Genomic DNA, 23,126 nt, shown 5'->3' with positions numbered 1-23,126 from the left:
ATATGTGTTACAACATATAATACATCTTCCAATGATCTGAAGAAGATAATAAACAAAAAGTGGTCCATTTTGACCTCCAACACAATATCTTTTGAGAAACCTATGTTCTCATTTAAAAGGAACACAAGTCTGAGAGATGTACTGGTACATACTGACACATATACACCAAAAACTACCAATCAATCAACTCTCTGGAGAACGCCTCAGGTTACAGGACACTACCCATGTGGCTCATGTGTAGCATGTCCATTTACTGAACACACCAAAACAATAGAATTAGGATTACACTCTCCATGGGAACAGAGAACACACACCAATTGTAACTCTGAAGCAGTGATCTATATGATCAAGTGCCCATGTGACCTAATGTATATCGGAATGACAAGTCGAAAAGTAAAAGTGCGCATCAGTGAACATAGGAGCACAATAAGACGTGCAATAACAGCAACTAAACTGACTGCACACTATAATGATAAAAAACACAAGGACACAGAGATAAAGTGGACCATCATAGAAAAAATCAAACATGTGAATAACCTCCAACGCAAACTCCTGGAACGTGAACAACGTTGGGTCCATCGATTAAAAACTCATGAAAGGGGCCTCAATGACTGTATACCCTGGAACCAACTAAATAGATGAAGTAAAGGGATTAAATTACAACTAGGCCCTATATCTGTGTATTAATATGGTCCCTAAAAGTGTATATCCAACTTAGGGACCTTAATATGGTGGCCATGTGAGCGTTGATTCAAAAAAAATTTTTAAGATAACAGTACCTGAACATATTATTTTATGGCTTGCACATCTGCCTTTCATGAAGGGAATATGAATATGATCATCGTATATTCTACAACATTGCATCAGTCCCTATACGAGGAAAATATTTCTCATTGGATACCTAGACTCAAATCAAAATTCCCCGAATGGCTATCACTAGGGGATTAGTGAGAACTGTTCATATGTATTAATGACTTTAACGCATCAATAGGTTTTTCACAAATTGGGCAATTACAGTCCCCACGATCACTGTAAGAGTACGTTGGTTTTCTACCCGGCTCGAGAAACCTACTTAGGTTTACCTACAGCATGAGCCTATTTAATTATCACTTATACCGACCCCCTCTTTTAATAAAATTTGGGACTTGCGCATAATTTAATTAAACAAACAGTTTTGCATAACATATTCGTGTCATCAATCGGAGAAGCAGAAATACATACTGTGCTTCACATTTATTACTGATACAACACTATAGATTGCATCTAACGCTTAAGTCTAGCGCGTTATTTTGATGTTGTGTCTGTTTACAATGAGACAATAAATTAAGACGATATGTCAGAAGATATACATTTTCTGTAGTATCTCACGATTATCACAAGGAACTACATTTCCCTTGATTCCTTGTACGTCATAGGCGTCATCAGTTACTTCTGACCGCGCCGAGTGTCGCCTAGCAATCAGTACCTATGAAGATACAGACTGCATCTAACGCTTAAGTATTGCACGTTATTTTGATTTTATGTCTGTTTACAATGAGAAAAGAAATTAAGACGATATATCAGAAGATATACATTTTCCGTAGTGTCTCACGATTATTACAAGGAACTACAATTCCCATGATTCCTTGAACGTCATAGGCGTCATTACGTACTTCTGACCGCACCGAGTGTCGCCTACCAATCAGTACCTATGACAACACAGAGGTACAAAAACGCGGCTCCTTCGCATTACTAACGCGAAAGCCGGGAACCGAAGCCAAGTAGGTGTGCACGCGGGGCAGGACTCTTGAAGAAGTAAGTTATGGATAGGCATTTTGAGTTCCATTGCCAACGTTCTCATCTTGTGTTCCTCTACACGAGGAATACGAGGGTCTATACACGCGGTTTTTAGAAAAAACCTCTCACTATGTTTACCTAAGTTTCCCTTAACCTCCTGGGGTCAAAAATTTTAGGGTTTGACTATAGAGCTACCCCTAGACGCTTTACGGTCCCCTGAGATACAGAAAACATTCAAGAATTGGGTAAGGGAATGTTTCGTTTCATTTTTAACGCACAAAATCATGATGAGGAGGGATAATGATAAATGAACAAGACTAAGATTACCGTTATTCTATTAACAAACACGGTATGAATGTGGAGTGAGTGTGAGGCATGGAGTGTGTTACTAGTGAATATATAGACGTACTGACATGAATTTTGGTCAGTCTTTGAGTGCAATTGCCACCCCACAATTCATCTGTCACGTAATAGCATTATGTGAAGATATGCACGCGAGTGGCACAAGTTTGGAAGAAATTGATTACCACTATGTCATACACAATTTGGCACGTGTGGTTCTTTAATTATTTCCAAAGCACGCAATGTGGGACACAATATTGCGGAGACACTATGACATTACTATACAAATGTATGTTGTTTTTGTTTTTGTGTCTTTCTTTGTTGTCTGTCTTTCTCTTTACAGATGGAGTATAATATATGATTGGTAAATAATCAATCACCCAAACAAGGAGCAGCTACTCTGCCCTTGCACCACGTACAGGATAGGGAATTCCCGTCTGTCCTGTCTCCTAGGGAGGCCCAACCTAGCCCTGATGAAAGTCCAGGACCTTTACGGCCAATAATGGACTGAAACATGTTGGCACTAGGGTCTTAGGACCATAAGATTCCTAATAATACCCAATATTTGTTTTTTAGTTACCCAGACAGACCCAAGAATAAAGGGATACCGGGGATCTGTCTGAGGTATTTTAACTTATTCAGCCCCCCAGGTCAACAACTTCTATCAAGAGCTCCCAACACTGTGGTTGAGCCCACCCCGACTTTTAGGCGTCGGGGTGACCCGATGATGAAGCATGACACCACTAGGGTGTGTGAGGGTAAATAAACAAAAAGGAAGATTTTCCTTGCTCACCTTTTGGTGAAGACGTAAGAATTTACCCTATCTAGATCCTTCACATCTTTCCCCACTGAAGTGCATCTATATCAACCACGGTTGATCTGTTAGAGTAATTTAAGTGATTAAGTCCCAAACAATATCACCTCAGTTTTCTCTGTATTTAGCTTTATGTAGTTTTCACGCATCCAACTGAAGATATGAACCAGACAGTTTTAAACTGACTTGCCATGAAGTTTACGTCAGTTGTTATAGATCGAACTATCTGCCTGTGGTCCGCGTAGGATATAGCAGAGAAACCATAATCGCGAATGAGTCGAGGCAGAGTGGTGACATAGATGTTGAATAAGGTGGGGGATAGTGACAATCCTTGAGGTAACCCACAAGGGAGGGAAAATGAGTCAGTGGTGTACCTTCTCAAAGTCACCTTCTGTTCTCTATGGAAGGAAAGTGGTGAGTAGGGTTAAGGCTGCACCTTTCATTCCTAGCTGCCCAACTAACACCCGATACTTGATCGTGTCAAATGCGCCTGAGAGATCAAGCAGTATGAGAGTAGCTCTCTCTCATCGACCTGCATACAAATTTCCTCTGCAGCCATGACTAATGCAGATTCTGCAGAGTTATTGGGACCAAAACCATGTCGGGAGGAATCAAGAAGATCGTTTGACTCCAGAAATACCATCATGTCTTCGTCCATGGCCCTTTCCACAATTTTGGTAGAGCGCGGCAAACAAGGTATAGGATGAGTTCTTAACTACGGTAGGGAGAGTTTTTTTTCAAGATAGGATGTATACATACTTTTTTCCATGCTGTTGGGAAGTTCCCGGAGATATAAGTACCTTATTTAAGATTGTGACGATACCGGCGGCAATGGTGTCTGGAACCAAATGTAATATAAAAGGAGAGCATGGGTTTGTGGGGGGAACAGGACTTCGAGGTTTCAAGTGTTCTGATAATTCTATCATTAGTTAACGAGGAAAAGCTAGCCAGCTCGTTCCTAATATTATACACATGATCGACAGTCAATGATGGAGAGCTGGGAGACAAACGTGTGCCCAGAAAGCACTTCGTAGAAGGTGTGTACTTTGGACTGGAAAAAGTCAGCTTTTTTGTCACAAAAGGCTTGGTTGGGGGAAAACTGTTTATCGTGCTCTAACTCAGAGAGAGGAGTAACCGTTTCAAAAAGTTCTCTGGCCGAGTTTTTGCATAACCAATTTTGATAAGTGGTTGTTGCAGTCTTGATACCCTCTTTATACTCTAAGACAAGCTTATATTTGATTTTTTCATCTATACTGTAGTCTTTCCTCCAGGTACGTTCTTGTATTCTGTATTTTTATTTTTTTAGTTCGACAGAAAACCACAGGGCTGAGGGATTTTTCCTGGGGCATATAACTTTTTTCTCAGGGGCCAGTTAAGTCAAAGTGGAGTGGATCCAGTTATCGAAATTAGAGGCAGCAATGTTGTTGTTTGGGTCTGAAGTGGGGCTGTGTCTATGTAAAGCAGACTCCAGATCCGATTTAATCATTTTCCACCAAGGTTGGGTTTTAATAACAATTCTGTTAGTGGGAGATGATTCCACAGCTGGGAGGGCCAGTTTAAAAATGATGGTACTATGATCTGTCCACATATAGATATTGTATAAGTTGACAGAAAATCCATTCTTTCCATGGCTATTCAGACCAATAATCTTTGGGTTGGGAATCTCTAAATTTTTTAACACACAGTTAAGAGAAATTTAGACTTGGATGAGAAAACCTTGGCTGCACAGCTTTAAATTGCAGTGCTTCAACGCTATACGTCATGAAGCCCAGCCTATACAAGGGCTCAATGGCACAGGTTTCCTGGAACTTACACAAATGATGTACATCAATGGAACTGCCCAACTGGGTCATCCAGTTTTTACACAGCCCTACCAAATTCCAGGAAAGCATCTGGAATGTCTTGCTACCCACTTTTGAGGGATTTTTCGCCTGCCTTAGAATTCCTCCCCACTACCGGCTATAGGATTCATAACATATGCACTGATTGGGAAGTAGGTATTACATACAAACATCTATAGGGAGGCATCCAAGCCAAGAGAATAATATACCCAGTCTACAATAGGAGTGCTGGAATATACAGTCAGTCAACCTCGCCCAAAGGAGAGGCTGCTGGACACAAATTAGGTGTGCTACACTGGCTAATACAGGCAATGCCTGTAGAGGCCTGCTTTACTGATAAATCTAGGTCAAATTTGAACTGGATGTTGGAACCTGTGATATGAAATGTGCGTGCATCCAGTGCCTTCACTTGCTTGATGTCTCTAAGGACTAATTAAATATAATCACACTATCCCAAAAGCTGTGAGAAGCGTTGGGCTAACAGTATATATCTGAACGAATGTGGGAATAACAGTGGCGATGTCTGATCCATTGGATCACTTTATTAACAAGTGAAACAATTTCTTCTGTTCTATTACCTCGAAGCTTAGTCCACGTGACCATTTTGCCTGTCACCCCGCCCCCCCCCCCCCATGTATTGCTGAATTACGAGCTGTATTAAAATTGCTTTTTTCATAGGGGTGGGGGGGGGGGGGGGGGGGGGGGGGGAGTCTTCTTCCAGGAGCTTGCATTCACTCAGGTCTGGACCCTCCTTCCAATCCAGGTTCCTCCTGGATGATGTTTCACGTGCAAGATGGTAAGTGATGTATGATGGGTTAGTGAGCCTGCCTATAGAAATGCTACCTCCTACAGGATGTCCTCTGGTGGAAAAAGGGTCTAACACTAAATGTTCAATCGAATTGAGCATCTGGGTGATTAGTGTTTTAGTAGCTTGCAACCTGATTGTGACTAAAAAGATTTCCATGGAGCGCCCTCACATGCTGCACAGGTTGTCCATCCTGCAGGTAAATTCACCTCTATCCGTCTAAACAAGCATATTCTATTCAAGGAATCAGTATTAAGGCTCCAAGGTACAGGAATGGCATAGGGTTTGTACCATATTATACTCACCTACGTAGTTCACGAACAACATATATTGACAGAATTAAAGATATTGTTTAAGATATCCCAACTTGACAACTAGAACCCTTTAACAAAATATCAGAGCTTGTGGCAGCTATAATGAGAGGAGATTAGTTGGGGCTTACAACAAATACAGACTGGTTAAAAACATGACAGCAATAGACAAAAAGATACAGAAGTAATTAAATATGGGTACTGTTGAGTGTCTGAATCCAGACAGATACATTTAAAATGGACTACATAAATAAAAAGTACACTGCAACTACTAAACGACAGGGCACTGAAATCTGGCTACAATACATTTTCTACGCACAGCTAAGGGATTAGTTTAGTCAACAATGTCCAAGGTGAACTTTAGAATAGGCTAGAACAGGCTGTCCTAGCAATATAGTAGGATAGGTAGTTAGCTAAGATTGTGCAGTCTGCACTTTGCTGTTGGCCAATGCAAACTATAGACCAGCTGGAAAATGCCTTGATGACGGCCCATTCCACAGTTTCAGTGCCAGCCGGTAGAGAGAGAGATTTGCACATCACAACATGTGTGTGTGTGTGTGTATATATATCCATCTATCTATATTTATTTATACACACACACATACATACGCATGCTTGTTGTGTTATACAGATGGGCCATCCCCACCTGGACAACGCTACAGGAAGAAAACATTTTAGGGCACAAAGGGCCAGCACATTTATACCCTTGATTGGACACTTGAGTCAGTCCTGGCCCCAGTATGGGTCTTGCACCGGTAACGGAGAGAATGGTCAGACTATCTCAGAGTTAAAACTGAAGATGGATGTACTGGGACAGATACTGAAAGCAATCACATTAATTCTCCTAGGAGGAGCACAAGCTGCAGGGGATGGTTTGTGCAGCTTGGGAACAAGGTTAACCTCAACATAAAATTATATTTTCCTAAGCCCATCAGGTCGACATCACTGCTCTCTAGGAAATATCTGAAGTCAAAAATGTCCTGGTCTAACTGAACCCTCTGAGGGTATTTGGGAAAATTTTAGGCAGGAGACTGAGGACCAGGTAGAATAGTGACCTAAGAATCAGGGGTAAGCTGCACTTTGCTAGTTCCCTTAGTAAAGCTCTGACTAAGCAACATCCCGAGTAAGCCAGTGTACTCAAAGGAAAGCATCTACTTAGGACAGGCTGTAGTAACACTTTTATTGGCTTGGGAATGTAAACATGTCACATCCATTGACGTTTTAAATGTTCGAGTCAAGAACCATATTTTCCATTTACCAACTTTAGTGGTTTGTTTAGGTTTTTTTTTTTTTAAACTATTTTCTCTGGCTTTAGCCAAAGCAAGGAACCGCTATGCCATGACTTACAGCTGGATCCCGCTACAAGGAGGATACTGCACATAGCCTTTTGCTGAATGCAGCTCTATATGAAAGGAGTACCATTTGACCACGCCCTGCATCAAGCGCCTGTGCTTCCTGAATAAAAAATTACTTACCTTTGGATAAGCTCTATCTGGTAGATTCTCCATCTTTTGATTACATCTGAATAACACTCCTTAGGCTTCAGATGGTATCAGGAAATGTAATCATTCTTCCACAATTAGTTGAAACATTAGAAATAGCCCCCGATGTTTCCACTATTATATGCCCAGAATGGCTCAAATAAAAAGCAGCTGCTTTTGAAGGAGGCAAGCATGATTACCATACATTTATGGAGAAACTCAGGAATGATGAGGATGACAGTTAACCACTTATGGCAAAAGTGCCATAGTCAGCCAGCCAGTCAGATATTGAAAAAATTTGAGCGCTGGACCTGTAGAGTTGGGTATGTCGCAAAAGCCATTCCTGGGACTGTGGTCAGACCAAACAAGTGAGCTGAAATAATCAAAAAGGTAGCTTCGGTGCTTGTACAAAGTCGAAATATTAAAGTAAGCTTTACTACAGCAAGGGGTACAAGCCAATGTTGTTGGCCCCAAATTAGCAACATCTGTGCTCGAGTTTCCAATCTGAATTTCTTGCTTCTCAAAACTGTATTGCATTCCAAAATTTATATATCAGCCCTTCATCCTTCTTTTGAGAATATAGCCCCTTTTCCTGAAGGAACACTATTTTGCTACTTTTTGTAACCAAGGATACCTCTCTAACACCTCTAGCATCAAGCTGATTGTGTGCGTGAGGTGGGCTGAGAAGTAAAGAATGGAGGTGCAAGAATGGTGGTGTTCCCGCAAATGCAAGATCATTTCTGTCTTGTAATATCTAATGGACCGATTGGTCAGAGGTTATGCTTTTCCATTGTGCCAAAACAGCAGCTACTTGTTGCCCTGTAGGCACATTGGGTGTGTTAATGTAGGGGTTGGAGAGACAGAAGACAACTGCAGCTGTTGGTGCTGTCAACTTCTGACACTAATCCTACAGGAAAATAAATTGATGTGGAGGCAGGGAGGGTTGCAAACACGGTCTTGTGCTGCAATACCCAAAAATATATTGACTCTGAATGACTGCTCTGCTGAAAGCCCCCCGGGTACAAGACAACTTTCTCTCAAAACAGTCTTGCCCCATCAAGGAGTATAATCTTTCAACTTGTCAGGGTGTCTCCAAAAAATCCAGGCATGCTGTTTAAATATGAAAGCAGAGTTCACTTCTTAGGCTGCCATACATGAATCCAGTGTCTCATTTATGAGCTACAGATTTCTAATATATCTTTCATCAACTGTGGTAAAGGTCCCTTTATACGGTAAGGAAGACTAATAATCGCCAGAGTGGCAGTCTCCAGTAAGCCATATGGTTACTGTGCAAACAAGCGATAGTGCTTATCTACTAGATTCTAAACCTTTCTGCCCCATAGCATTGGATAACCTTATCTCAGGGCCAGAAGGAGAGGAAGGTCACTGGTCTATTTTGTAGATGAGACTTGTAGCAACAAGCTCTTTGGGGAGCGAGTTAAACAAATTTTGGGTCTGAAAATGTCAGACTGTTCACAACCGGGAAAGAACAGGACATCTACTAAGCTGCTGGAATATGGTCAGGTAGAACCTGGTTGACTGGCAACAGATACTCTGCCAGGGGCACTGGTGGTTAAACAATGTAGGTGAGTAAATCTGACTTCACCTTAGCAGTAGCTTAAGGGAGATAAATCTCTTTAGATCCCTTTTAAACAACTCTTCCGCCACAGGTCCAGTCAGACAGGACAAATCACCTTTGTGAGAGTATCTAACCCATGTGTGTCTGAAGAGAAAGGTATACATATATAGTTGTCTGAATCCGGAGGGAGCAATAAATTATCCTATTCCCAGTTGACAGTCTTAGGTTACACACTAGCTGCCATTTCAGGAACATTCAAATTTGACCTTAAAAGGAGGAGATTCATATAGTCAAACTACTGGGACTTTGGCAAATGCTCAGCCAAGGGCCCTCTCTGAAAAGCTGTCATCCATTTAATGTCAGAAAATATAATTTTCATTTTAGTCAATGGAAGCTTAGAAAGACCTAGAAAAGATGATGGCACCAGCTTCACACGTTTCTTTTTCAGTTTCCACAGAACAAACAACTGAGTCACAGGGTCTCACTGTGGATCTTAGAACACCTGAGCCAGCTCTGCTGGTGTGATTGAAATCGAGCATAAATGCTCAATCATGACTGACTGGGTGCACCAAAGGCTGGAGGAGCAGATTAAAAAAATATCTAATATCCTGTCTGAAATGCTCCACTTGGAAATGTGGCAGCTTACCTTCTATCACAATTAATATGGTCTCCAAAGAAGAACTTAATATCTTTTGTTTGAAGTAAAAGCCCTGCTTAATTAACACTTGACAGATGAGGGAAATCTATTTGAGAAAGAGTAAGAACTTTTCTGTGTGTTTTTTGTGCTTTCTTTGTTGGGAGAAAAATCAGCATTCCAGAGCATCTTCTTTGACATACCATTAGAAAGGGAGTGGAATCTCAACCCGTTTGTCCTTTAAGTCACAGCGTATCTCTCACTTAGGGTCTTATTCTGCAATTTTAGCATACTTAGCATCTCCATATGTGATATGTTAAACTCCAAATGGTACAAAGATGTCCGTGAGTGGATCAGATACATAGAGGCAAAGTTTTGGTATGTTCTTAAAAGAAATTAGATAAGGAAATCTGCTAATGAATGGAGTAAGCATACGGATCTCCTGTTGCATTAGCGTGGGGGGGGGGGGGGGGGGGTTTAGGGGGAAGAACAGGCTGTGTGTGCTTGTTAGCGCTTGTTATGGTTACATAACATCGTGACACAAGGTATGTGGTGCCACGATTTGAGCCTCAACGAGGCCACACATAATAAGGATCGATCCACTGTTGTTCATAGAGTAGGAAAAACTGTGGATAAGCAGAGTGAATTGAACAAAAGTATCTACAGCTGCATACTATGAAATTAGCAGACATTGGCCAGAGTTTTTTCTTTGATCCAATGGCCTAAATTTTCTTTTTTGTTTTGTTTTCTTTCCAACTGTACTCACTAGAGCATGAACAATCGGCCGATCAGTGGATTTTCACATTTCTAGCTTTACTATTCCACTACTACATTGTGATGACAATGACAAGAACAGCTACTAAGTCAGTATTTTGCTTTCCACCATCAGGACATCAGCATGTTTCCCATATTGCACTTAATGCTACTCTGGAAGGTAAACATTCACAAAGGTTTTAATTCATACTTCCATTGCCATCACCTGGGTACAAAATGCTTTCATACAAAGAGGGTACAAGATAGACTAGTGATATTTTACTAAAGTAACTAACCTGTGCCCTCACCATGCATTCTTATGACCTCACATATTAAATGACTCATGACTATGACATCATTGTTAATATGGCTCAAGACATCTGAAAATACCATTGATGATATCACTGTGCATGGCAGAGGCACATGTTATATTTACTTCAGTATAGTATAAGTGGTGAATTTCATTTTTGTTTAAAATATGTTTTAACAGATAGTTTCAAATAAATATGTTACTTCAACCTTTGTCTTTTTCCAATATATATTGTCCCCAATGTGTGCCCTCCTTAAAATTAACTTCGAGAGACGCTACTGAATTTCTTATTTTTAGCGCTCGAATAGAAGCTTGAGGGCCTGGTTTCAAGTACAGATGGGATACCGTCTCATGTTGAAGATGTGATAAGGGCTTATCGATCCCCGTCCCCCCCCAAATAAAGTCCCAGTTTTGTTAGACCAATACAGTTGCAGTTTAAGACACAGAAATACCATGCTTGCTCAGGTAGCACCATCTTCCTGGAATCACCATCCGGATTCATTCTCTCACAGTCCAGCCAGATGTAAACTATCTGTCGACCATAAACTCTGAAGACTAAAGAATGTTTTGGGCGATTGAGGCACATTGTGAGCATTTTATCGATCGGTACCAGATTTTGATTTAGTTTCATTCCAGTAGCAACAAGTTAAACTTTACAAGGCATGCTTTAATAGTTCAGCCATTGTTTTTTCTTGAAGCAGCTGGTTTTACTAGTTTGATGGGTTAGTAGATTGTTAACGCTTTAGGTGGCTAGGTGAGTGATTAATCTAAGTTCAGATGTAGCCAGGTCTGCTATAAATGTCCTTTCATCAGCTCCTTGTTGAGTAAAGATGGCAAACCTATGATAGTTTTTATCTCCGTTGTGGACAAGTTAATCTGATTATTATAGTTCAGCAGCAACGTCATTTCATCATTTTAGGTGACTAGAGACGTGACAACTTGAATGTCATAAGGAAATTGGAGCTGGGCTTTTATACAGGGATTACATGCTTCCATGCATTATACATACATATCTCAGTTGCCATCTTGGAAGCTGGCTTGCTCACGTCCTCTTAGGACCCACTGTTTGTCTTTATGTTTGGCAATACAGGTATATCAAATCAAATTCGTGGTTACGGATTGTGGTTACTGACATACATTTTGCACTCCATGCCCTCGCATTCTATAATTTGTTGACCTAAAGCTTATCCTAGAGTTATACTATTAAAAGGTAGCCTGTGAAGCAAATAGGCAAGCTAAAGTCTGGTCATAAAAAAACATTATGCCTACAAGATAAGTTCTAACGATAAGAGAACTAAACTTAATTGGTGCATTGATGCCTATTATCTTGAGAGTGATTACATGTGCACTGAAGTATTAGTTCGTAACCTATCTCAGTTCTGGGTGCAAACTAAAATGCAACACTCATGCCAAATATCTTTCTAGGCTGCTAAAAGATCGCTTTAAATTACTTTTCCACCAAAGCACATCATTAAACAGATAAGAATTTCATATTAAAATATTATAGCGACCTACTCCCACAAAAAAAGGAGTTTCAAGCTAATAGTTTCAATTTTATCATGCTCTAATTGCCAGTTAGTTCAGAAGGGGCTACTGTATCGAGTGTTTGATTTCAATGTATCCTCCGGTCATGCCTCTGATTTTAGATTTCTTCCCAAATGAATGAAGACCAATTGTCTGAACCTGAACACCAAGAACGAAATAGTGGTCTTTGAGAAAAGCTCTAGGTCACCGGCTCGTGGCCTCAAGATGAAAAGGAAGATTTTCAAATGGCTCCCAATCGGCACCCGTACAACAGTCAGGCACGCCCTTGTCACAAGCAAGCCGGGGTATGGAAACACCCTCTATGGCAGGATCAAGAAAATACTCAACGGAAGGCTGAAGACCTTTCAGAACTTTATGGCTGGAATCACTCTCAACCTCCTACGCCTCACTGGTATCACACCACACCTAAAGGAGCTCCACTGGCTCTCCATACACAAAGGAACACAATCCAAACTCCTCATCCACATTTTCAAGAAACACTGGTTCAGCTTACCTCAACAATCGCATCTGCTTTCAGAAACCTTCCAGACACCTCTGCTCGTCCAGACATCCCAGGCATATGGAAAACCAGATCCGGAGGTAGACTAATAATCTGCTCCTAAACCATTAAAACCCTAGGATTGGCTAGACTGACACCTGCTCAGCGCCAGGATACCCTCCTGGATTATAGTGCACTCTACAAACCTGCATAACATACCTTTGCAACTTGGAGATCCTTCGTCTTAGAATAAGGGTCCATAACCCAGAGGACCAATTTCAAGGGTCAAATTTTTCGCCATGCCAATCCACAGTTGTCGCATTTTGCTTAACACAAACACTGCCAATGCAGGGGAATCCTGGCTATAAGGCCCAAAACCTTGAAGATCTTTCTGTAACATTGTCCAGTATTACCACGTCTCACATATGTTAAGTACCATTCTGCAAGCAACGGAGGTCTCACATGAAATCCAAATGACTCAGAAAATAGGTTCCAGGTCTCAAACATGTATCACAATTCTTCACAAAACAATCTTAGTTGACTGTATTCTTTCATCAATTCCAGGCGTTTACACACCCATCACCTTTTCCAAGCCAAAGCAGGTCCCACATTGCTCTTCCTGAAACTGTCAAGGCCATGTGTACCCAGCATGCTTTTTTCAACCGCACCAACACCACAAGGGCTCCCTGGTGCTTAAAGGCCCTAAGAGCAAAACCGTCTATGCTATCAATTCAAATATAATTATACAAGGAACAGCCGAATCTGAAGCCACTACCTACAGGAACATTGTAAATCCTGTTACTTTGATTATTCCAGAGCTCAGTGTCCAAGACAAATTTAGTTTTGCAAAGAGCAAGCACAATCACTACCAGACCTGACGGGCCTGCAAAGCACATAATGGCAGACCCAACTGAGGAAGTAGAGACCCTTCCTGTGAAAAACTTTAGCAGCAGCAGTCATGGCTTTCACACCTACTCTACGTTCCACTGAAAGTCAATGGAAAGACCACCATAGTGGGGAGTTAAGTTTGTTCGTGCATGTACTGAGTCAGTCGTACAGCCGATCTCTGGACTTCGCACAAATGGGCAAGTTGGTACTTAGGAGTCCCAGATTAGTAATCAAGGTGGGAGGCAATGAGTACGACAGTCACAAAGGGTCTGTAAAGATGAGAAGGCACTTTTCTACTTTCACATCAACCTATTTTTTTTCACCTTAAATGTTACTTCAAATTATGTCTTGTCTTACGTAGGGGAGCGGATGTTTAACTTTTTCTTTACATGGTAAATTCCAGACTGGATTATGGCAAAGAAAACTCTGGTGGTGTGGCTGCAAGATAGTCACGTATGCCTCTAAATGTCTCAGGGAACTTCACTGGAGTACTTTGTATGGCATACAAATCTTTACCACAGTTTTTGAGAAAGGGTTTAAATTGATATTGCACTAATAAGACCCTCCTTTCATGCGAGCAATATGTTTCTGCTGATCCTCACAACAAAAGCCACAGGACGGTGGAGGAGTTTTTCTTTGCTGGGCCCTACACTTTGGAACATTTTGCCTTCATACATGCTGAACATTCCTGAGCGTTCTATATTCAGGCTGTTTAGTTTCAGGTCTATATTGGAACCCATGGCTTAGAAGCTGATTTTACATCTCTGTGCCATGAAACCACAAAGAGAACAATAGGTGCTTTACAATAGCTGATTAACATTACAAAAACATATTACAGAGTCCCTTCCTTATATTTTGCTTTCAAAACACACCTCTACTTTAGGTCCTATATTCCTATTAATTCTGTTGAATCTGTTAAGTTAGCTATCTTTATGGGCCTTAAATAAGGCACTTTAAGGCACATACACATGTAAAACCAAAAGTTGATCTCTTGTAAAATGTTCTGCCCTACTGCTCTTGAATGGAGATGCTAAATGTTCATAAAGCCTGAAAAGTTTTCCAAGACTAAGAATTCTGATTTCATGATATAGACCTGAGCGTAGAACCGCACTGACAGTCCATTCTGTTTAGATGCAATTAAGCAATTGAGATCTAGATTTACTGAGTATAGTGATTAAAGGTAAACCCAAACATCTATGAAAAAGTCATAACATTCTTATATGGTTTAAGAGGCCTGAAAAATAGCTTACTAACCGACTCTAAGATGTATTTGTGGGTTATTACTCATAACTGCATATATGCTTTAAGTTCACATTCAAAATGCCAGGTAGAACTCTACCCATCCAAAAGCTCCAACACAGAAAAATAATTACCTTCTCCATGTCAACAGATAACTCTGCAAACCACTGTTTGGCATCCTTCTGCTGGACAACACAGGTGACATGCAAGCAAGCTGCAAGACAAACAAGAATCCGCATAACGTTTTCAAGATTCATACAATCGCAAAATTGCTATAATTGGCAGAACACAAACATTACATTAGGTCAATCTGTTGGACTACCCATTTATTCTCTTGCTTCCTTTTCCCACTCGTGGTTCCTGTCCCTATTCAAGAAACCCCTCTGGCTAGCATTCTCTTGCATACATTTTTACAATGTAGAACCATCCCTCCATACGTCTGCCTCAGTCCGGATCATATATTTTTCATATGGCTACTCAAAACTCATCTGCTCCTCTAATCTTACCAAACTTCCACTCTCTAAAAACGGCTTGGCAGGAAAACATTTCCAGTTAATGAACTAAAAACATAATTTTAGTTGTAAAGTAAACTGCTCCGATTCCCATGTGTTTGGCAACAGTGTTGGGAGAAAAAAGAAATTAACAAGTTCACTCAAATCCTACTTCTGTTCACTTCTTTTACAATTATCTAGTGTGCTTGCACCTCTTTGCACCGGAGACCCAGTATTTGCAACCCACACAGTGTAATCAGAGTGGCTGAAAAGTCTTGAGAGCAGATTTGACAGTTGATTCAAGCCTAAACGGTGTGTGGAAGTGCATTCTATAGGCCAATACCTTGATTCAAAAAACCTTCTCAATCCCATGACAGATTGTTGGTAGGGAAAAGGATTCAGCAGGACCTTGTCATATGATGGCAAACTCTCTGTGGTAAAATAACTTCATTGAGTAGGTATAAAAGCTGCAGAATTGAAGACGTTGTCTCACGCAGAAGACTCTAAATTTAATTATGTACTATACTTCGGACTAATTTGCCCTTCTTAACTTCATGAAAACTATTTTGCCTGCAAAGACCTATTGCCAACCTGGCTCCTGCATTGCGTACTAACTTCAATTTATATATGAATGTTGGGGGGCCCCAGAAAGTTACCGGTGGTAATTCAAGCTGGAATTTGCCAACAATTTGTGAAACTCTGCAATCGAATTAAATTGAGAGACACTGTAGTGACAAACTTTGTGACCCTGTCATCTGCAATGCTAGTCACATAAGCTATAATGATACCTGCACAGGACCTACTGCAATTTCGTAGAGTAATTTGTTAAAAGCCCAAGGCAAGATCACATTTCCTATTGAAACGTTTACGCCCTCCACAGGAAGTTATCCTATTGCCAATTGAAAAGTATTCCTGACATGTAATGTACAAGGACAAACTTCCACATAAAACCTACTACAGTATTGCAACGAAAGAAATTAAAATTAAATGTTATTCGGTTTTCCTCCGTAGTTAAACTCACAAACCAGCCTTCATTTGTTGAAGTGAGAGCATACTATTCTTGTACTCAACCTCTTAGACCAGCTTTCTCTATGCCAGTGGCTTAAGGCACTACACATCTTGCCTTGTCACCAGGATACAAACCCTCTAGGTCTAATAGCCTCATTCATCCACGACTGTTGTATAGCAATCACAGAATCATTATTTACATCCAATTGCATTTGTGCTTCAGAACAAGACAGCTGCACTTTTACCATACAACTGTACAACCTGAAAACTGACCTGTTTAATAAATGGCGCATTGCCAGTCATCTGAAATTAGGATGAAATAAATAAGTCTAATTTTGCACCAGGGAAGTACCCAAAAGTGCCAGTGAGCCAATGGCATAACAATATAGAATACAAAACGGAGCATAATATACTAAAATACACACCAAGCAAGGTTTCTGCTTTACTTCTTACGTACCTAAGGCAATCATGAAGGGAGGATACAGCAGGGAAAGATCAGTTCTATAGGTGTCATTCACTATTCGCCTGTGTAAAGAAACAAAACAATAGCTGTTTATACTTTAACCAGATACATATATACATACATACAACACACACACACATATATACACCCCCCCCCCTCCCCACCCCCTCCTAATAAGCACACTGGGTGTAAATTTTCTATTTTAGACAGCTTTTCAATTTTACCACTTTAAACTGCATAGAAAATAGTGGTCAATTAATATTGCTACCAATTTCCATTTAAGAACAGAAAATTGTCCATAGATTAGAGTGTAGCACATCCAATCAGGCCTCAGCAGACATCGCTGGAGTTCAGCAAAAATCAGTAACTTGCTAGTTATATAGGTTCACTTATTTGGTTTATTTTAAATTTAACATCTTTCCCATCAGCAACTTAACAAACAACTCAAAAATCAACATCATGAACTAAAAAAGCATGTGCTGAACTCATGTGCCCAGTATCAACCGCAATTTTGTATTTATACTATGCACCTCCACACCCAAGATAGGTATGTGGATGTCAAATAAGCAGTGTGTTCACAAGCAACCTATCATATTAAGGGAACCTTCTACATTAGAGGTAATTGGTGCTTTCTTGCACAACTTTTTCAACTCCATTTGTTACTAACTTATGGTAAAGAGGAAGAATGCTCTAAAATGAAAAGTGCACAGGACCAAAAATGTTTTAAACAAAAGTGGAGCACTTTTATGCCATCTGGACACTAGCTCTGAATGACTGTAGCAGTGATTTTCAGAAGATGTAGACAGGAATCACCGCCATACAAATCTCCCTAATATAGACATATTATAGAATTCTTGAGAAGCCAGGTTATCTTTAGCAGAGCAAATGACAAGTAGTCAGAAAAAAGGGTTTTATTTTGGAATTTGGCATTAAGCAATACAGGAGTCTATCCAACAATGGAGGATAAGAAAACATGGCTAAACAAAGAAGAATCAGAAAAAAACTGCGGATGGAGTTACTGACTGGCTTGGTCAGCATACAAGCGAAGGACGTACCACACCAGATTGTGTAAGATTATTTATACTATGTTAGCACAAGGCCTAAGAAGGAAGGGTGTTCTGATTTAAGTGAAAGACTTTTAGGAAGAAACATGGGGCAACTGACACACAACTATGTTCTGCATAGTTCAGAAGGCAATAAACAAAAACCTATCAAAAGCCTTGCTGCCTATATAACTAGAAAGGCATATTAGGCTACCAAACACACAACTATAGTCTGGCTTTGCATGCTAAACAAAGCTTATAAAACCCCAAAAAGGCAAATGTAGTATACCACTGCATAGATGTTTTCTATCTGGAGTATGCACACTGTTGTAACACTGAGACCCAGTGCCATCATTAGTATACCTCTCCAATCTGTGAAGACCTGCTACTCTTTCAGGCCACAGTAACGGTAACTGAGCATACCCACTTTAAGAAGATCTTCTCCATACTTGGAGCTCCTAATTTACTGCATACACAAAATATGTAGGAAGCTGTCCAGTAAAACGAATTTCTGGACTTATTGGCACCACTGCCTTTTTTCTAGATCATATTTGGGTGAAGAATCCCCAACGTGTCTCTAGTCTCAAAAGCTGAAGGGAAACTTAGGCAGATTGCAAGTACCAGCCCCGTAAAGGAAATATAAGCTGAAAGATTATCAAGTCAAAAGAGGAAATGAAGGCTGTGAAATAAACGATACTCCAGTTCCATATATAAACACATTGTCACAAATGCTTAACCCAGAAATTAAGTTGACCTGTCATTATTCCTCTGCCGTCACAAACAGAAAACAATGGTGCGTTTTACTGGCTCTCACATTAGAGAGTGTAATATTGCACAAGGACTGCATATGGATCCTTAGATATAATCCAATAACAGTAAGAAATGATGCTCCTACTGAGGGGAAAAGACAAGTTTCAGAAAAACCCAAAGCCCCAGATAACTTTGTTCAACATTCTACAGTACCCAGACTCATCTTCAGTTATATTGCCATCATGTATCTTTGAAAAAAGAAGATACATTTCCAGAGTTTAGGGAAAGGATACACATGGCACTAAACAACAAAGTAATGATGTTCAGTAGTGCTGTTTTTGCTGGGTACTGTATTTAGCCTCAGATTCCATAATTTTGAACCCTTCCCAGATGCTAGACTGGATCCGAAAACCGTCTAAGCAATGCTACGGTGTGCCGCTAGGTGTACCAGTGCAGCTCTGTGCTGACAATACCTCCCTGGAAGTGATGGAGTTGAGAAACATATACGCATAGACTTTATTTTCCTGCTCGACTCTCCATGCCCTCAGACTTGGAGTATGAAACATAAGGATTCAGAGGGTCAATTCCTAACTTCAGTCTTTTTAAGATGTGAAAAAGAGGCCATTCAACAGAACGGGGAGGTGGGAGAGTGGTGAGAAATTTATAGTTAGAGTATCCACCAGAAGGAGCATAAGCAAAGGTAAGTAACTGGTTCTGATGGATTCCTCTAACCACAGATTCCTTACCTTAGAATAGATACCAAAGCAGTACCTCGTCAAGGTAGAGAGTCTGTGGTGTGAACTCAGACCAAAATGTCCTGCACGACTGAACAGCATAATATCAAGGCGGTAATGCTTCGTGAATATATGCACCTACGCAGATGTTGAAGCACGGCAGATATCAAGGACAGGCACTATGCAAGCCAGTGCAGTGGAAACAGCATTTACCCTGGTTAAATGGGCTCTCAGACATTCTCCGTAGCCTGCTTCTGGCCAGTGCATAGCAACTCAATGCAGAGGACTACCCACCTCCGATTCCTTTTCTGCACCTTCCCTTTCTATGCTTCAGAGAACCATACAAAAAGCTGATCATCCACCAAATTGTCTCTGGTAAAATCAACTTAATTTCTCACTGGAGGCCAAGCAATAGCAGAACATTTTCCTTTGCACTAATAAACTGGCACACGACCTTCAAGTCAGGGAGATTCTGTATGAACTTTTTTTTCGCTGGCACCTCACCCCGGCCCCATGCCATTGAGCCCTCTTATTCTGACTTCTGCTGCTGGGTTTTGTGGGGATTCAGGTACCTTCCTACACATCATGTGGGCCTGCCCTCTCCCGGGGCACTTCTGGGGTAAATATTCCTTACTATTTCCTAAATCCAAGGATAAACTGGCAGAGAAACTTCCTGACTGGCACACCATCAGAGGGTTTCTATAGAGAATATATATATATATATATATTCACTGAAAAAACCATAGGTTTCACACGTTATAGTTAGCTGGACATTTTACTGATAAAAAACCAATGAAATTCCCCCGTTATAGTTACTGTAGGCAACTATAACTCACGCGACCGCAATCCTCTGCTGATGCTAATACTGTATTTAGACACTTATTTGCCCATGTCTTCTTCCATTAAATTTTAGCTATACATATATTACAAATATTTTTTTTTCATAAAGACACATGTCATCAGCAGAGGATTACGGTCGCGTGAGTTATAGTTGCCTACAGTAACTATAACGGGGGAATTTCATTGGTTTTTTATCAGTAAAATGTCCAGCTAACTATAACATGTGTGAAACCTATGGTTTTTTCAGTGAATTAGCAAGGTTTTTTAAATGCTATTTCCTAACTATAACGTGTGTGAAACCTATGGTTTTTTCAGTGAATTTGTACGGTTTTTTAAATGCTAAGTTACTTTACGCCATTTGTGGCGTGCGCGCCCACTTAACGCAGTTCGTTCCGTGCACGGTTTTTATCAACTTTAATAAGCCCTGTACATTTGGTGGCCTTCGGCCACCAAAAGCACAGGGGGTGGGGTAAGTGTGGATAGTGTTTTTTTTATTTTTTTACCGTAAGCGTACGGTAAGCGTACGGTAAGCGTACCCCGCGAAATTGCCGAAAAAAAAATAAAACCGTTTTTGCTCTTGGGGGATGTTTGGGGACTCCCTCAACATGACTATGTGGGAGGGAGTTGTCAAAACAGCCCCGTAACATGTTTTTGGCCATCATGTTTGATAAACAACACTCAGTGCGAGAGACAAAATGGCGGACGCCGCTTCCTGGTTTCGGCCGATTCGAATGTTTACTAAGATCTAAGAGCCAATCAGAATCGCGCTCGCCACCGTACGCTTACGGTAAGCGTACGGTAAGCGTACCGTAAGCGGGCTCAGATATATATATTGATTTAAAGGCTATTTTCTCAGAATCTACTGAACAGATTTACACCAAACCTACAAAGGGCACTTCCTTGACCTAGGGACTACCTCTCTGCCAAATTTCTAGTAATTCTGTTCAGCCGTTCGGGCTGTAGCCCTGTCTAAAGGTCCTATGGAAAAATGCATGGGAAAAACGCGTTTTGGGACCCCCCTTTTATCTCAGCCCCCGCTTGACGAATCCCCCCGAGACTTTCAGGGTAGGAGCGGAGCGTAGCGCCCCACCTATTTCGAAAAATTCGCGAGGATTCGTCGACCGGCGCCAAAGTTATTCAAAATAGAATGTTGCGGATTTCCTATGGAAAAGGGATCCTAACTATAACTACCTACTGGCGACCGCCAGTAGGTAGTTATAGTTAGGACCCCTTTTCCATAGGAAATCCGCAACATTCTATTTTGAATAACTTTGGCGCCGGTCGACGAATCCTCGCGAATTTTTCGAAATAGGTGGGGCGCTACGCTCCGCTCCTACCCTGAAAGTCTCGGGGGGATTCGTCAAGCGGGGGCTGAGATAAAAGGGGGGTCCCAAAACGCGTTTTTCCCATGCATTTTTCCATAGGACCTTTAGACAGGGCTACAGCCCGAACGGCTGAACAGAATTACTCGAAATTTGGCAGAGAGGTAGTCCCTAGGTCAAGGAAGTGCCTTTTGTAGGTTTGGTGTAAATCTGTTCAGTAGATTCTGAGAAAATAGCCTTTAAATCAATATATATATCTGAGCCAGCTTACGGTACGCTTACCGTAAGCTTACCGTACGCGTACGGTGGCGTGCGCGAGCGCGATTCTGATTGGCTGTTAGATCTTAGTAAACATTCGAATCGGCCGAAACCAGGAAGCGGCGGCCGCCATTTTGTGTGTTTCACTCAGAAAAAAAAAAGAGTGAAAACAAGAAAAGGGGGCAAGGAGGAGAGTTACAGACCCCCTTACATTTGTGAGGGGGTCAAAGAAGGACTGTAAAGTACAAAGAAAACATTCATTGATTTTTAAAAAAATCACGGGGTACGCGTACGGTAAGCTTACGGTAAGCGTACGGAAGAAAAAATAAATTAAAAAAGAAATGAAATGCAGATTTAAGAGTTTAGATATTAGGGAGCTCTAAAAAGAGCCGTTGTGTTTATGAAGTCATTTTTTAAGTGGTACCTACAAGTAAGTACCGATGCAGAGTCTAAGGTTCAAGAGGAAGACTCTGTTCCCTTCATCATTTTTTTTTTTTTGTTGAAAAACCTTTATTGACATTTCAATCATTAACAAGTATGGGCCTACAACCCCCCTGGGCCGGCCGCTAAGCAATCAGAGCAATAAGAGCAAATGTAAACACAGGCGGCACCTCGGAGAGCAGAATCTTCATTCCAGTATAGTCCGGCCAGTGAGCCGCGCAAGTAGGACACCAGGAGAAAAAGGGTTTTTCATTTTATAATGAAACAAGACAGTAGGATCAGGTGCCAAACAAGTTCCCAACAGCGATAAGGGGCAAGAATAATAGACGTAAGCAATAAGCAGCAATCTATCGGATCAATGGCGCAGACACGGGAAAATCCGGATGGGGAAGAATATCAAAAACAGTTGCGCCTGCAGGCCCCGGTACCTAACGCCCAGAAAACACCCCGGAAACTGTGGCACACATGAAGAGGCGACGATTCACAACAAAGGAGGTGTACCGCGCTGATCCCAGAAAAGAAAAAACAAGTAGAAGCGGAGAAGAAAAAGGAGGCCATGGAAAAAGTGATAGAGACTAAAGAGTCCCCTGCCCCAACCCCCCACCCTGCACCTCTGCAAATGAGTATGGCCCCCCCCCCCAGCAGTGTGCCTGTCGCCCTGGAACTAGACCCGAAATATAGAAGAAACGGGGAAAAAGAAGTAAAAAAGAACCCCACCAGATGGGGGGGTGGAGAAAGTATAATAAACTGGAGGAGGGCCTTCAAAACATACCCCCGGCTTCTCCCTCCCGCACGGTGAAGTCTCCCCACCGCAAACAATAAGCAGCACCAAATCGACCATATCAAAAAAGGGGAATGGGGAGCATTATGCACCAACTATGCTAATAACCATGAGAGTACGCAACCATGAGTCCGCCCGTCTACTAGATGACCACCCCCGAAGGATCAGCCTCATCCTTGACCACTCTTTGCAATTCTGC

At 41.2% G+C, this 23,126-nt stretch overlaps 1 protein-coding gene across 1 annotated transcript in view; it reads right to left on the bottom strand.

Moving 5' to 3' along the window:
• The window catches only part of CCNC (cyclin C), a 275,260-nt gene that overhangs the window by 77,315 nt on the left and 174,819 nt on the right, over nucleotides 1–23,126 (bottom strand). Inside the window, exons 9-10 of the mRNA XM_085611110.1 lie at nucleotides 16,753–16,820; nucleotides 14,931–15,010 (exon numbers count right to left, since the gene is read on the bottom strand). Coding sequence (XP_085467236.1) covers nucleotides 14,931–15,010; nucleotides 16,753–16,820 — 148 coding nt within the window. The remainder of the gene's footprint in view (nucleotides 1–14,930; nucleotides 15,011–16,752; nucleotides 16,821–23,126) is intronic.

This window comes from Triturus cristatus, chromosome 6, assembly GCF_964204655.1.
Source record: "Triturus cristatus chromosome 6, aTriCri1.1, whole genome shotgun sequence".
NCBI classification, from domain to species: Eukaryota; Metazoa; Chordata; class Amphibia; order Caudata; family Salamandridae; genus Triturus; species Triturus cristatus.
The sequence above is the reverse complement of the archived record's forward strand: the minus strand, read 5'-3'. Positions and strand labels throughout refer to the sequence as shown.